Consider the following 15,300-nt stretch of genomic DNA (forward strand, 5'->3'; position numbering starts at 1 on the left):
AACACACACTGCACCGAGATCATCAGAACGACCCACCCTGTCTTTTGGAAAAGGTTCCACAAAACCCACATGCCATGCAGGTTATCCCTTGTACCCACAGCTAGTTTTGGCTCATCAGATATGCTAAAGTCAGGTTTGTTGCTTGTAAAAGGCTCAAGAACATTCCAAAGAGAGGGGAGGAAGACAGACTAGAAAGACAACGAGGAGTCCAGTGGCACCTTAAAGACTAAACAGATTTATTTGGGCATAAGCTTTCATGAGTAAAAACCCCACTTCTTCAGATGCTGACTAGAAAGAAAATTGATCACCTTTGCTGTACACATTACTGTTTCTAGGAGGCTCCACTGTGCCTCACCAGTGTGTTGGCACCAGAGTAGAAATATAAGTGATGCTCCACAGATCTCTTCAGTGTCTCAGTGCTACACTTCAACTTTTCAGCATATTCAAAGAAGTAATTTGAGTCGATCAAGCTGAAACTGAGAACTTTTAAATAGTTTCAGAGAATAGTCATCCCAAAGAAGAGAAAATTTCACTCGTTGGATGCCTTCCTGTATTCATTAGAGACCTATCACAGATACATTGTTTCAGACCTATAGAAAGCACTGAGGATATCAAGAGCAGCAAAAAAGCGCTCTTCTTGGCTCAATGAATTATCCTCAAATAGATTTCTTAGCTAATGAAGTCAGGATCTTCCCCCAGGCAGAAGAGAACAGCAATCATGTTTGCTGTTCATAGACACTGCTGGGTATATCACAGCTCTGCTTAAAGCTGCTTTGACTAAGTTTTTGACATTTTCTGGTCTCCAACTACACACTTAAAACAAAAAGGACAGGAACATTAACAGTAAATCTCTCAGACAGAAAAAAGATCAGGAAGAGAAAAAACCCTCTTTTGTGAAAATTTTGTCATAACAAAGGGTATATTTTCACTGCAGAGTTAACTCAGATGATCAGAATCTGAGTTAGTCTAGCTCAGGTGCAAGAAGCCACACTGAAAGGCCATACTCAAGTTACTGTGTTCTCACTGATGCCACACTCACTCAGATTAGATGGTGTTCCTAAGACTTCTGGGGTGTATCCCATGGTTCTTAGTGCTACCGTAAGCTGAGCTGCTGTATGGTTCTTTTCCAGTGAATTGTGGGAGAACTAGTCTGTCCCTCTGGGCATCACGAAATTGTGGGAAGGCACTGGAGGACTACCAGCACTCAAGTGGTTTAGCCTACAACCTCACTGCAGCCTGAGTGAAAGCAGCATGTGAGCTCTAGCCCAGTGGCTCTCAGTCTTTTCCAGACTACTGTACTCCTTTCAGGACTCTGATTTGTCTTGCGTACCCCAAGTTTCATCTCACTTAAAAACTACTTGCTTACAAAATCAGACATAAAAATACAAAAAAGTGTCACACTATTACTGAAAAATTGCTTACTTTCTCATTTTTACCATATAATTATAAAATAAAGCAATTAGAATATAAATATTGTACTTACATTTCAGTGTATAGTATACAGAGCAATATAAACAAGTCATTGTCTATATGGAATTTTAATTTGTGCCGACTTCACTAGTTCTTTTTATGTAGCCTGTTGTAAGATTAGGCAAATATCTAGATGAGCTGATATACCCCGGAAGACATCTTCGTACCCCTCAGGATACGCATACTCTTGCTTGAGAGCCACTACTCTAGCCTATAACCCCAGCTGATCCAGCTAGTCCACGTTGAAAGAACCACCAAACTTGGATTGGTGCATTTTGTGTGTGGATGGAAGCCAGGTTAGGGGCAACACCCAAGTAAGAGCCTGAGTTAGACATACATTGAAGACTTAATCAAAGACATCCACCAGTTAGGGCAAGTGCTGGGCAAGACTCACACTGTCAAAGCAGCAAGTTCTGGAGCCATCCACAGTAATTAGAAATAGAATGCAAAGTACTTTACCCCACTAAAATGTTTTCAAAACAGCAGATAGGGCTTCAAAAATCATTTTGCTGATGGGCAGCAAGAATCTCAGATGAGTTCCATCAATCTTTGCAGAAATTTAGCTTTAATTTAAAAAATTCTAGTAATTATGACTGCAAAGATAATTTTTAAAACGTGAACTGAATGTAAACCAATGCAGTGCTGTCTTCCTCAGGATGCAGACAATTCTCAATGGCTTTGCTGCAACTCAAAACTCCCTCTACATGTTATTTTCATGATTGCTCATTATTAGGAAGCATCTGGTAATCGCCATGGTAGGAGACTGAATATTTGACTAGATGGAACACTGGTCTGAGCCTGTATGGCAATTCCTATATTCTTTCAGTCTACTGATGAGAGAAAATAATGTTGAGAATTGTTTAAAATTAATTTTCTGTCCTGAATTTTTTTTTTTAAAAAAAAATGTATCTTAGCTGACAGTTCAAAGAGTAGATGTAGAACTCCAGTTTACTTTAAAACTGTAAAGATTCTGCAACAGTTTTCTATGGGCTCTTTAATGAGTGTTTAGTGGACACAGGATTTTGATTTGAAGGAAGTTCCTTCAGCTTTGACCATTTCTGATCATTTCCCAAAAGCTGAGAAATAAAAATCAAAGACAGAGGAAGAGTTCTTATAAAAGTAGCCTTTCTGAATTATTTCTAGTTACATCATTTGTAAAGGTGGCCAAGGATCTGAAGAAATTATTTATCCTTTGGCTGGAGAAGAACTTCCTGAATGCGACATTAGCGAAGGGCTTTCTAGAGAAGCAAGAGTTAAAAATCCCTAGATTGGTGTCAGGGTTCTTTACAGGAGATGGAAGCCTGATTAGGAAAGAGTTTAGATAGCATTCATCAATCCTAAAGTGCCTCCTTTAAAGACTACCAAAAAATGCAGTCTCTTCAGAGTGGACCAGAATAAGATTATTCAGCAGGAGAAATCAGTATTCAGGGCTTCGCAGAATCAAAACATGCTGTGAATAAGTTTTTACTATGCCTAACACCACTTCTAAAAGCAAGAAATAGTAACTCTTTAGACTGCCAGAAAGGAAAAGTCAACTTTAGTAACACAGGAAAAGTTGTTAGATTTGCCTTTACGAATCTTAAACAACTTTGAGAGATTATGGTATTTTTCTTTCAGATTCTGTTTTTCAAAGAGATTCTGAAGAAGGAAAGGCAGATTGACTTTTATGCAGATCTGCAGATGCAGCATCAGAATCTTTCGTATCATTTTAGCTTTCTTTAGACAGAGAGTGAAGAGCTACTCTCAATAGTAAACACAGGCACCAAACTCCGTGGGTGCTCCGGGCTGGAGCACCCCTGGAAAAAAAAAAAACAACAAAACTTGTGGGTGCTCAGCACCCACTAGCCGATCATCTGTTGGTGGCAGGCGAGATATGCTGGAGGAGGCAGAGCGGGGATGGGAAGAGGTGGAGTGAGGCAGAGGCCTTGGGGAAGGGGCAGAGTACCCACCCGGAAAAATGAAAGTCAGTGCCTGTGGTAGTGAAGGATTTTTGCTTTATATGCTTTGGGTTTTGTTTTGTTTTTTTAAACTATACATTTCCTGTTGGACAACCAAGATAAGGAGGAGGACTAACACACTTTTGCTTATATTTTACGGGTGAAAAGTCACAGACTTCAATGGGGCCAGATTTCACCATAGCTCTTTAGGCCAAGGAGCATCTCTTTCTATTCATCTGTACAGCACTTAGCACACTGGGAACCCTTTCTTGACCAGGGCCAATAAGCACTACCTCAGTATAAAGTATTAAATAAAATTCTAATACACTTTTCCAATCAAAGCTGTTTAAATATTGACTGCCTTCAGTATGTAAATCTTGGAAATGAGGAAAGAAGAAAAAGGGTGAGTTTGTTCATTTTGGGAGAAGATTTGTTTTCACTTCAACGAGGTCCTCAGATTTCTGAGGAGAGGTAGGATAAATGGAGTGGGAGGTAATTACATACATCCCAGTTAGGATCTCCTTCTTTCCTGGGAGAAGTACAACAAAGGAGGACCACTACAAATATAAATGGGAAGGGACAAGGGCCCATGGAACAACCTATACTTAAACAATATTCTTCCTTTAGAGAAAGGCCAGCCATATTGAAACCAAATTCAGAAATAATTCCAGCCAAGAAAGGATGGTAACAAAAGAAAAAAAGCCACCAAAATTACCTTAGAATGCAAGAGGCAAGCTGATGTAGGAACTGGCAAGCTGCTCTTACCTGCAGTATCAGGGGTCCCAGGAACTATTAATGGCAGACTGAAACCAAGCCCTCCTATACAACCATCAGAGGTTTCTTTAGGCAGAGAAAATTGCTTCTGTGGGTCTCAAATCCTACAAACGACTGCCCAGAAGGCTAATTTAGTTAAAAACCTATTCCTAGCACAGAAAGGGGTAAAATGTGGAAGAAAGACTCTCCAAAAGGAACAATTCTGAAGCAGAGCAATAAGGCTACTTCAACAACAGAGATCAGCTCAACTGGGCTTACAGGTGCCAAATTATTTCAGGTGGCTACACAATTTTCACCAGTACACCTGAACCCATAACAAGGAAAAAAGAAAAGGAGTACTTGTGGCACCTTAGAGACTAACCAATTTATTTGAGCATAAGCTTTCGTGAGCTACAGCTCACTTCATCGGATGCATCCACTGAAGTAAGCTGTAGCTCACGAAAGCTTATGCTCAAATAAATTGGTTACTCTCTAAGGTGCCACAAGTACTCCTTTTCTTTTTGCGAATACAGACTAACACGGCTGCTACTCTGAAACCTGTCATAACAAAGCACAGTCTTATTCAGCAGCTCTCCTGATGGTAGGCAAAAAGGCTTCTATTATTTTTCACAGTAACAAAAGAATTAATGGACAACTAAAAGATGATAAAATATATTTTACAAAACAAGAGGATGAAGCTGAATCCAACAGAGCGGATTCATGGTGAAGTAAGAGGAAGGGAACAGACTTTTGAGCATGTTAGTAACCACAGGGCATCATCAAAAGAGAGAGTGTGTAATGAATTTCAGAATGTTCTACTATAGAGCAACATGTGTCAGGCAGACGCCATAAGTATGGATTAAATTAGCAAGGACTTAGCAATTACTGCTAGATAATTTTAGAAACAAAGCACTTTACTCTGGACTCATGGATTCATAAATTCGAAATAATAATTCAAGAAAATTTAAGTGGGTCAGAAGACTTGATATAACTAGAGGAGTGTTCTTCAGCTGCTAGAAGAATCTATAAACAAACTGAAGAATAGTGTAGTTTAGGAAATATTGGAAATGTAGATTTGTTTCAATTATCAATATTTCACAAGTACTGAATCTGACTCTTTGCAGTGAATTCTACTGCAAATGAAATTTAATCACTGAAAGGCTAGAATACTTTGTATATGTTCAATATTCTACCTTTATGTCACTGACAGGAAACGGTCTTCGGTCAACAAACACAAACATAATTATGGAAAAGACAGTATATATTAAGTGCATATACAAGGATGTTGTTTTTCTATAGCCAAACAGTACTACAAAAAGAGAAATCTCCAAGAAAACGTTCACATCACGTTCTCTCTTTCTACTAAGGGCTTAACTTTACATACAATGCTATAGCAACGCAGCTCCACCAGTGCTGCTATGCCACGGCAGCACTTTAATGAAGATGCTACTACTCTGACGGGAGAAGCTCTCCAGTCAACATAGCGCTGTCTACATGGAGGGTTAGGTCAGAGGCATGGATTTTTCACACCCCTGAGTGATGTAGTTATACCAACATTGATCTGTTGTGCTGACCTGGCTTTAGTATGTATTCCTTTCCTGGAAATTTGCTTTTCTTTCAATCTTCCCCATCACTCAGAAGAGTACAATGTGTAAACGTCAGCCTATTTCATAAGAATCAGAGAATGACACTGATCTGAAGAGAGAAGAATTTGATCTTTAAAAAAAAATTAATGTCTGTACTGGAAAAAATTTGAAATAATCTTAATTACTGAATCTATCCTTAGGTTCTTTCAGAATCTTTCCAATACCGATACTAAGATGTTTTGGATCAAACAGGCTCTTCTTTCCAGAAATGTACATATTAGCTTTGAAATAGAGCTATATTTATTATGGTCCAAAAAAACTTTTAAAAAATTGGACCAATTGTGAACATAGGAATCTTAATGCATTTGCAGAGAAAAAAATCAAATAGGATATATATGAAAAGCAGTATTTTTCAAATAAGGAACTTTGGTTACTGTACCAAAACACACCTTTCTACCTTAAATGTCATGTCACATTAGACAATCAAGATAAACATTTTAAAAAATTCATTACCTACACTACAAGAACCATTTTAAAAGTCACTAATGTTTTTCTATCATCATGGACAATGAAAATAGATTAGTGAGTGCCAGTGTTGCTTATATGGATTTTTTGTAGTCAAGTTGGCTAGCTTCCAAAAATACTAGGTAAACGTGTTTGTTTTTAAGAAGTTTCCACTGGAATTCTTTATTAGTAGTAGTAGTATTTTCTTAAATTATTGAAACATTTCTAGTTATAGTAGATTCTGTAAAAGCTTTATTTGGTTGTTTTAAACAAACCCTATATCTGGAGCCAAACTGACCTATGTCCTTTTAAATGGGCATATCAGTTATTTAAACAGTGCTCGATATATATTAGGTACTTTACATATAACTAGGAGAGCAAAGTGCCTCCCCCTCAGAGCTTACAGCATGGTTGAGGAACTTTTTATCTATCAAGCGCCATTGACCCACAGGCTCCGGGGTTCACCCCTTTTATCTATCAAGGGCCATTGACCTCTAGGCTCCGGGGTGGGTCCAGAAATGAGAGGTTCAGGGTGTGGGAGGGGGTAGGAGGTTGGGGTGCGAGAGGGGGTGAGGGGTCCGGCTGAGGGTGCGGGCTGTGAGTTGGGGCTGAGGGGTTTGGAGTGGAGGAGGGGGCTCAGGGCTAGGGCAGGGGGTCGGGGTGTGGGCTCCGGGAGGGAGTTTGGGCAGAGGGGGCTCAGGGCTGGGTTCAGGGGCTGGGAGGGAGTTAGGATGCGGGAGGGGGTTCCGAGCTGGGGCAGGGGGTTGGAGTGCAGGAGGGAGTGAGGGATGCGGGCTCCTGCCGGGTGGCACTTACTTCAGGCGCTTCCCGGTCGGCAGCACAGTGGGGCTAAGGCAGGCTCCCTGCTTGCCGTGGCTCCGCGTGGCTCCCTGAAGCAGCCGGCATGTCCGGCCCTTAGGTGGAGGCACAGCCAGGCACCTCTGTACAGTGCACACTGCCCATGCGCACCGCCCCCACAGCTCCCATTGGCCATGGTTCCCAGCCAATGGGAACTGCATAGCCAGTGCTGGGGGTCGGGGCAGCATGCGGAACTTCCCTAATCACACCCGCACCTAGGGGCCACAGGGACAGGCTTGGGGCTTCCGGCTCATGGCACAGAGACTTGCTGCGGGCCATATGAAATGAAGCAGCGGGCTGTAGTTTCCCACCCCTGGTGTAAAGTTTAAGACTCTGATTCTGCAAAAATAAATGCATGTACTTAACTTTTCCACACATAAATAGGCCCATTGAGTGTATAAATCTTTGTAGGATTAGGTATTAAGGCCCTAATCCTACAAAAAGGTAAACATCCTACAAAGTGCTCAGAGCCTTCAACTACTACTATGTAAATGAGCGGGAGATAAAGACATTGAGCAACTCACAAAAAGACACATCCAAAATCCACTTAAGTCAATGAAAAGATTCCCATTGACATCTGTAGGCTTCGGATCAACCCTGGAGATACTTCACACATTGAAGGATGGGGCCCTAAATGAATCACATAATGAGAGGGAGTGGATGGGATGCAGTAAAATATATTATATATATGAAAAAGCAGTGATGAGTAGCATGTGTATTGCTGATTCCATGATTTGTAGTTGCTTTTATTTTGTTACTGTCACCACCCAGTAACGCTTTTCCCTAAGAGGACTAGAGTTCACAGGACTTTGTCATAAGTTGCTACCTTCCTGGAACACCCTCCTTTAGCAGTTAGCAGCACAAGAAGTGTACCAGCCTCAGTTTCCCTTTCAGAGTTGTGGAAAATTTCCGGCACTACTTTGATGGGTCTCGCGCTTTCTTTTCTTGGGGAGGGTTCAGGGCACCATTTCTCACCCCTGAACTGGGGTGTTAACTGCCCCACTAGAGGAGGGGAGTGGAGAGGGAGGGACCCGGGCCCGCCCTCTACTCCGGGTCCCAGTCCAGGGGCCCTAGGGATAGCGGTAAACCACTTGAAGTAGCGGTTCCTTCCCCTGGGCTACTTCTCTCTCTTGCCCTTCAGCTTGTGGGGCTTCCTGCCCTCCCTCTGCACAAACCAGGTGTCCCTTTACCTAGGGTCTTGGTCTTCTTAGCTCACCACAGCACTTCTCCAGACTCTCCTCTGCTTCCCTCCAAACTGCTCTCTGCTCCAACACCAATCCACTCTGCTTCAACTCCTCCAAACTGCTCTCTACTGAAACATCAATCCACTCTGCTTCAACTCCTTCCCTTGTCTGATTGAAGCAGGGGGGTTTTATCAGCTGACTGGCTTCAGGTGCTCTAATTGGCCTCAGGTGCTCTAATTAATCTATAGCAAACTTTCTTCCCTCTACAGGGAATAAGGCTCCCTTCTAACACTCTCCTGCTGCCCTCTGGCCATGCTGTATCACAGAGTCCATAAAAATCATCCAAATAGTTCTTCTGAATCTGTATATACCTCTTGCGGAGTTAAATTTTTACAAAAATTCCACACACATAAATCATAACAAAAGTCCCACAACTATAGTCCATAATTCCCCAACACAGTTCGTTGTATACACTGTTTGGACTAAGTATAGCTCTGGCATCTGTCAGCTTGCTCCAGCTCTTCAATCCATCTCCAGCATCTCTTGCCACACTTCACTCCCAGTCTTCAATCCTCTCTGACCCTCTGGCTTCCGCTCTCCAGCTCAGAGAGTCAGCAGGCATTTCTCTCTGCTCATCTCAGCCTTCAACCCTCTCCAGCCTTCTGTGGCCATGGCTCTCTGACTCAGGAAGGTCATCAGGCATCTCCTTCTGCTGGCTTCCTGGCAATTCCTCATTCCTTCCAGGAAGGATCTGCAGAGAGTTTTCTTGTCCTTGCAGCTTTCCCCGGAGACCTCTTCCAGTCTCCTGATTCCCAGGCAGCTCTCCCTGCCCTTTCTTCACTGAGCCAGTTGTGATGGGTTCCCCCCTCTTCGGGGTGCTGCCTGGAACTAGGGTACCACTGAGTCCGCCTGACCAACCAGTCTGGGCTCCCTTTCATCCTGTAATGCTGTGACAAACTGCAGACATGCTCCCAGTCTCTCACTTTCCCTACCTGTGTGCTAGTGACACACCCAGCTGCAGAAACACACAGACACTGAAATCAGCTCTGCATGGCAAGGCTCAGCTAAGGAATTGCCCAGTACTCAATTGCACACCCCCTTTCAGAGGATAAACCCAAAATTGCATCGTCTTGAGCTGCACAGAGACCTGTATGGAGTAAGCTCATGAAATTTGCCCCCCTCCCTCAATGTGGAGAGGGATATACATAGCTTTCTGCCCCAAGTTATGATTTCCACACACACACAGGTTTTAGACAAAACAAAACATGTTTATTAACTACAAAAGACAGATTTTAAGTGATTATAAGGGATAGCAAACAGATCAAAGCAGATTAACTAGCAAATAAACCAAACACACAATCTAAGCTTAATATATTCAAGAAACTGATTATAAGTAGCAAATCCTCACCCTAAACGTTTTTAGGCAGATTGCAGAGATTCTTGAAGGCAAGCTGCACTTGCTTGCAGCTCAAAACTCCAGATATTCCTTTCACAGGACAGACTACCCTCTAGCCTTGGCTCAGCCTTCTCCCCTAGTCCAGTCTTTTTGTTCTCAGGTGTTTCCAGCAGTCCTCTTTCTTGAGCGGGGAATCAGTGAAGAACGAACCACGATGATGTCACTCCCCTGCTTTAAATAGTTTTTGCATATGGCAGGAATCCTTTGTCTCCCAATTTGATTCCCACCCCGGTAAGTGGAAAAACACTAGTATTACCATGGAGTCCAGTACCAGGTGACATGTCCCTGCAGCCATAACTCAGAAGCTGTTTGCAGCATCTCCAGGAAGGCTTCTCAGGAAAGCTCCCCGATGGGTGATTAGCAACTTCTAAGACCTATTGTTCTGCCTAATGGCCCTTCCCAGCCAGCCATCTAGACTGATTGCATTCTGTCTAGTGGGCACTCCACAGTGTAAACACATTTATAATAGATGCATAGACAATATTCCTAACTTCAGACACAAAAATAATCCATACATACAAATAGGATAAATCACATTCAGTAAACCATAACCTTTTCAATGATACTTCACATGACCTATCTGGCATAAAATACATCATAGTTATGCCATAATCATATCATAACAATATCTCTATGAAGAATATGGGGCGTAATGCCACACCAATTAGCTCTCACCTGCCCCTTTTCCTGACTGACTCAATCTCTGTCCTGAGGCACTCCCTCATTTATATGGCCCACATGCCCTCTCTTAAAAAACAATTAGGAGGTAGCTGACAAGTCATAGGTGTACTGGCCCTGCTCCCTCTTAAAGGACCAGTATCACCCTGTGACTGGCTTGTTGAAGAAGTGTATTTTAAGGAAGTATCTGAAGGGGATTAATTCAGGCAAGGTGTTCCAGGCACAGGTGTCCACATGAAAAAAAAAAAAAAATCAACACAGGACTTTTCCCATGCATACTTATTCTAGAAGAGAAGCTGCCATTTCATGAGCAGAACTAAGATATGTAAAATACTAACATTTCTTATATATGCTTTCATAACAGTAACTAGATCAGTGAACTCACTGGCATACACATTATGTACACATTTGTCTACCTTACAGTATTTAGTCCATACCAGGAAAAACTATTATTTTCAATGTAAGTAAATGGATGTGACAGTTTATTAATTATTTGTTGAGTGCTGGCAGTATGCTATGTATTACACAATACACAGTCTCTGTCCCAAAGACCTAACAAACAATTTAAAATACAAGACATTAAGTTAATATACACTGGAATGAACAACAATTTGACAGAATAGGTAGAACAATGACTTGTGAACATTCTACAATACATTTTAAGATGGGGTGAGTTAAACACACTGTGGCATCCTTACCTCTGAAGGTCTGTGATTTGGAAGGAGGGCAGCTGTCTTTGCATAGTCTTTAATGTGGAATTTGTGGAATTTATCATTACGGATAAAAGCAAGCAGTTGTCTCATTGGGTTGAACACTATTCAGAGCTATACGCACAAGAAAGAAACATCACCAGAAAATCACTGGACCAAATACCAACTCTACAGATCATGCCAGAGCTAGACGTGGAGCCCACTGTAGAAGAGCTAAGCAAGGCCATTGATTTGCTATTGAGTGGCAAGGCTTCTGGAAAAGATGGCATCTCAGAGGAAAACCTCAAGTGCAGGAAAGACAGCCCATTACCATATCTTCATCAGCTGCTACTTAAATGCTGGAAAGAGGGTGAGGTACCACAAGAGATGTGTGATGCAAACATCACCACTTTGTATAAAAATAAAAGGCAAAAAGGGTGACTGCAACAACTACAGGGATATCTCGCAACTAAGCGTAGCAGGAAAAGCTCTCTCAAAAGTCATCTTAGTGCGCCTACAACAGCTGGCAAATCATATCTACCCTGAATCACAGTTCAGATTCAGGGCTGGAAGATCAACAATAGACTATTTTCTCTGCATCAACTCCAAGAAAAATGTAGAGAGCAAAACTGACCATTGTACATTGCCTGTGTGGACCTAACCAAAGATTTCGACACGATCAGCAGAACAAGTCTATTTGCAATACTAGAAAAGACAGAATGCCCACCAACCCTGTTAAGTCTTATACATTCATTCCACAACAACATGAGAGCAACTGTCCAGTTTGATGAGTCCACTTCAGACAGCTTTGAGACGAAAAGTGGAGTGAAACAAGGATGTGTTCTTGCCCCTACACTCTTTGAAATCTTCTTCTCGGTACTTTTGAACTGTGCGTTTAAGGACACGAAAGATGGAGTGTATCTCCACACAAGATCAGACAGGAAATTCTTCAACCTGTCCTGATTTAAGTCAAAGACCAAAGTCAAAAAGGTGCTAATCAGGGAGCTTCTATTCGCTGATGTTGCTAGCCCACAATGAAGATCTACTATAAGAACTCATGGACCGCCTTTCAAGTGACTGTCAGGCATTTGCTCTTGTGAAAGTAGAATGAATTATATTGAAATTATAATTCATTAAAGAAATGCTACTTGAAGGGTTTGTTGAAATATAGTTGTCAGGAAAAGAAACATTAAGGAGTGTGAGACAATGGGTCCGCAAACTAATTAACTTAGAGCTCCTACTGAACTAGGAGATTGGTAAACGTTAGTATGCAAATAAGATATGTATGTATATTTGTCAGTTTCTGCTTTCTTTTGTCTCTTATGTTAAATTGGCTTTGGCTTAGCTGTATAAATAAGTTATCTTGAGCCTCAGAGAAGGGCTCACATCTGGGTGCATTAGCAAAGCGCTTTGCTAATAAACAGAGTGATCTGACAAATTATGTGAGTCCTGAATCTGACTTTAACACTCTCACCATCAGCATCAAGAAAATGGTTATATTAGGAAAGGGGGTTTCACAAGATCCTTCAATTACCTTAAATGCAAACCAGCTAGAAGTAGTCCAAAAGTTCAGCTATTTAGGCTCTACAGTGACCACCAACCTCTCACTGGATGAAGAGCTAAATGTTCGCATTGGAAAGGCTGCCACCACCTTTAGCAGACTAACTAAAAGAGCATGGAACAACTCAAAGCTTACCATCAAGACCAAAATGCTAGTGTACCAAGCTTGCATTCTCAGCACACTGATGTATGGTGGGGAAACACGGACAACTTATGCTCATCAGGAGAAATGGTTAAACAGTTCCACCTACGTTGTTTATACTCAACACCAAATGGCAGGATAAAGTCACCAATGCAGAGGTTCTTCAAAGGGCAAATGTACCAAGTGTGACAGCCCTGCTCAAGCAAAGATGACTGTGCTGGCTGGGCCATTTGAGTAGGTTAGAAGATGGATGCATACCCAAGAACATGCTATAGAGGGAGCTATCAGAGGAAACAACAACAACAACAACAACAACAACAGGACATCCCAAGCTTCGCTATAAAGACACATGCAAGCAAAATATGAAGGAATTTGGAATTGATCCTGACCAATGGGAAATCTTGACAAGTGATCGTAACAAGTGGCACCATTGTCTCAATCAGGGTATCAAAGTCCATGACAGAAGCTGGCTCCTACAGCTTGAAGAGAAAAGAGCTTGTAGGAAGCAAGCAGTTCCCAACCAAAATACATACATTTGCAATAACTGCCAAAGATCATGCAAATCTCGGATTGGACTACTCAGTCACATGAGACATTGCAAACAATCTACATCATAGGCTTCAATTCCCACCGTCTCTCACAGATGAAAGGATGCCAGTTTAATGTAGAATTTACTGGTAAAACATCATGAATAAATCAAACAAGGAAAGTAAAATATTCTCTCTGAGTTCAAGATCCTTTTTTGATATGTCTACCTGTACCCAGTTTCCTCTTATTCTCCTGCGTGTTCACTTAGTTCCTTCAGCTCTAGACTTCTGCCTATTCCTTTTACTATCCCCTTCAGTTTTCTTCATACTGGATAATAAATCCTTCTTGTCTATTACCATCACGTGGGACAGCATCTTTATCCTTTTGCACCCATTTCACTACCTGACTCTTCAAAATACCACTTCATTAGCCATAAATTAAATGACAAATACCTCCTAAGCTTTTTTCTAAATCATATTCCATTCTGTGAACCATTCTATTTTCCACATCTCTGTAACACTCATTGATTATCATTGTACCCTAGTTCAACCATATTCTACTTTATCTATGGATGCTTCCATTGTGAAATACAACATATATTCATTTTTGTACCTAAACACCTATAAAAGTTTCATTTTTAAATGTACAGTGATTTTTAAAAATTGTATGGTAGACATATATAGCATAAACTTAAAATGCTCTAGTTGAAAACAGACAGATAGATTGATGACAACCAACCTGTGCTTTCCTCATGTAAACTAAGGGTTCTTTCATGTGCTCAGGGGGTGCTGCAGGATGACATGGTGAAGGGAACCTTAAGAAAATAAAATTATGTTTTGAATGTTCAGATTCTTATTAAATACATTGAAGAGTAAAAGACATCAGAGTAATCTTTGAACAAATTTTCTCATCTCTATAATTATTTTTAGAAGCAGTACAATATATGCAGTAATAATTCTAAACCCATGGTCAAACCCCAAAAGTTTAAAAAAAAAAAAAAAAAAGGATCAGTATCAATAAGTGAAATCCCAGTTCCTATCTGTGCATTATAGGTATTCACACTCTTAATTAGAAAAGAAATAGCAAAGGGTACTGTAAATCTCTGGCATGGTTGAAATGTGCACACTCATAAACCCAAACATAATTTCTGTCTTTGGATAAGACAATGAACAATAATTTTGTGGATGGTAATCTAAACTTGAAAGATGGGATTTCACATAAAAAGCAGTCTCTTCTCATCATCTTACTATGCATGTAGAGTACTTCAAGGATGTAAAATAAATATTCAAGGCTGTAGACAAGATATAACATAAATAGAACATTTTGTAAAAACAACAGTTAATCACATCACAAATATTCATAAAATAAATCAAATCATGTTTCATTAAATTTTTAAAGCAGTATTACAGAAGAAGATAATTTTGTGGCTGTTTAGACATTTTTTCTTTCCAGGAAACTGTATTTCTCAAAAAAACAAGTTCAGTCTGTAACTTGATTAGTTTTCACAACTGAACATCTCCAAAGTAACTGCAGAATTTTGGAGTGCCAATCTCAGCGAGCTTGAATCTTTAGCCATAAATTGCATAGCAATAAAAACATGAAAGCGCAGGAAGAAAAGTAGCTGGTGGAATGAAGAACTGTCTAGACAAAATGCAAAATATGAGCACCAAGAGATGCATTTCATAAGTAAGACAGACAAGCAAAGTCCTGAAAAAATATTAGTAAAGAAATAAAAGATAAAAAGTGTAGGGCTTCTAGAGAAATACCTTTTGTAATTAAGAAAAAAAAGTCTGTGCTTTACATGGTGGAAAAATTGCAGTGACTGAATGTAACCCTGGGACCCCTTAGTTCAAACTGGAAGAGGGCACATGAGATGCATAGTGTTTTACAGAGATCCTCTGGATTGGACACATGCATAATTGTTCACCAAAGGGTAGCATGCGAAGTCTCTACCG

The 15,300-nt window shown here is 40.8% G+C and overlaps 1 protein-coding gene across 3 annotated transcripts in view; it reads right to left on the reverse strand.

The window, feature by feature from the left end:
• The window catches only part of TBC1D19 (TBC1 domain family member 19), a 106,546-nt gene that overhangs the window by 71,043 nt on the left and 20,203 nt on the right, over window positions 1–15,300 (reverse strand). For all 3 annotated transcript variants that reach the window (XM_074951579.1, XM_074951578.1, XM_074951577.1), the window contains exon 4: window positions 14,084–14,159. In XM_074951579.1, the coding sequence (XP_074807680.1) occupies window positions 14,084–14,159 (76 nt within the window). The remainder of the gene's footprint in view (window positions 1–14,083; window positions 14,160–15,300) is intronic.

This window comes from Natator depressus, chromosome 4, assembly GCF_965152275.1.
Source record: "Natator depressus isolate rNatDep1 chromosome 4, rNatDep2.hap1, whole genome shotgun sequence".
NCBI lineage: Eukaryota > Metazoa > Chordata > Testudines > Cheloniidae > Natator > Natator depressus.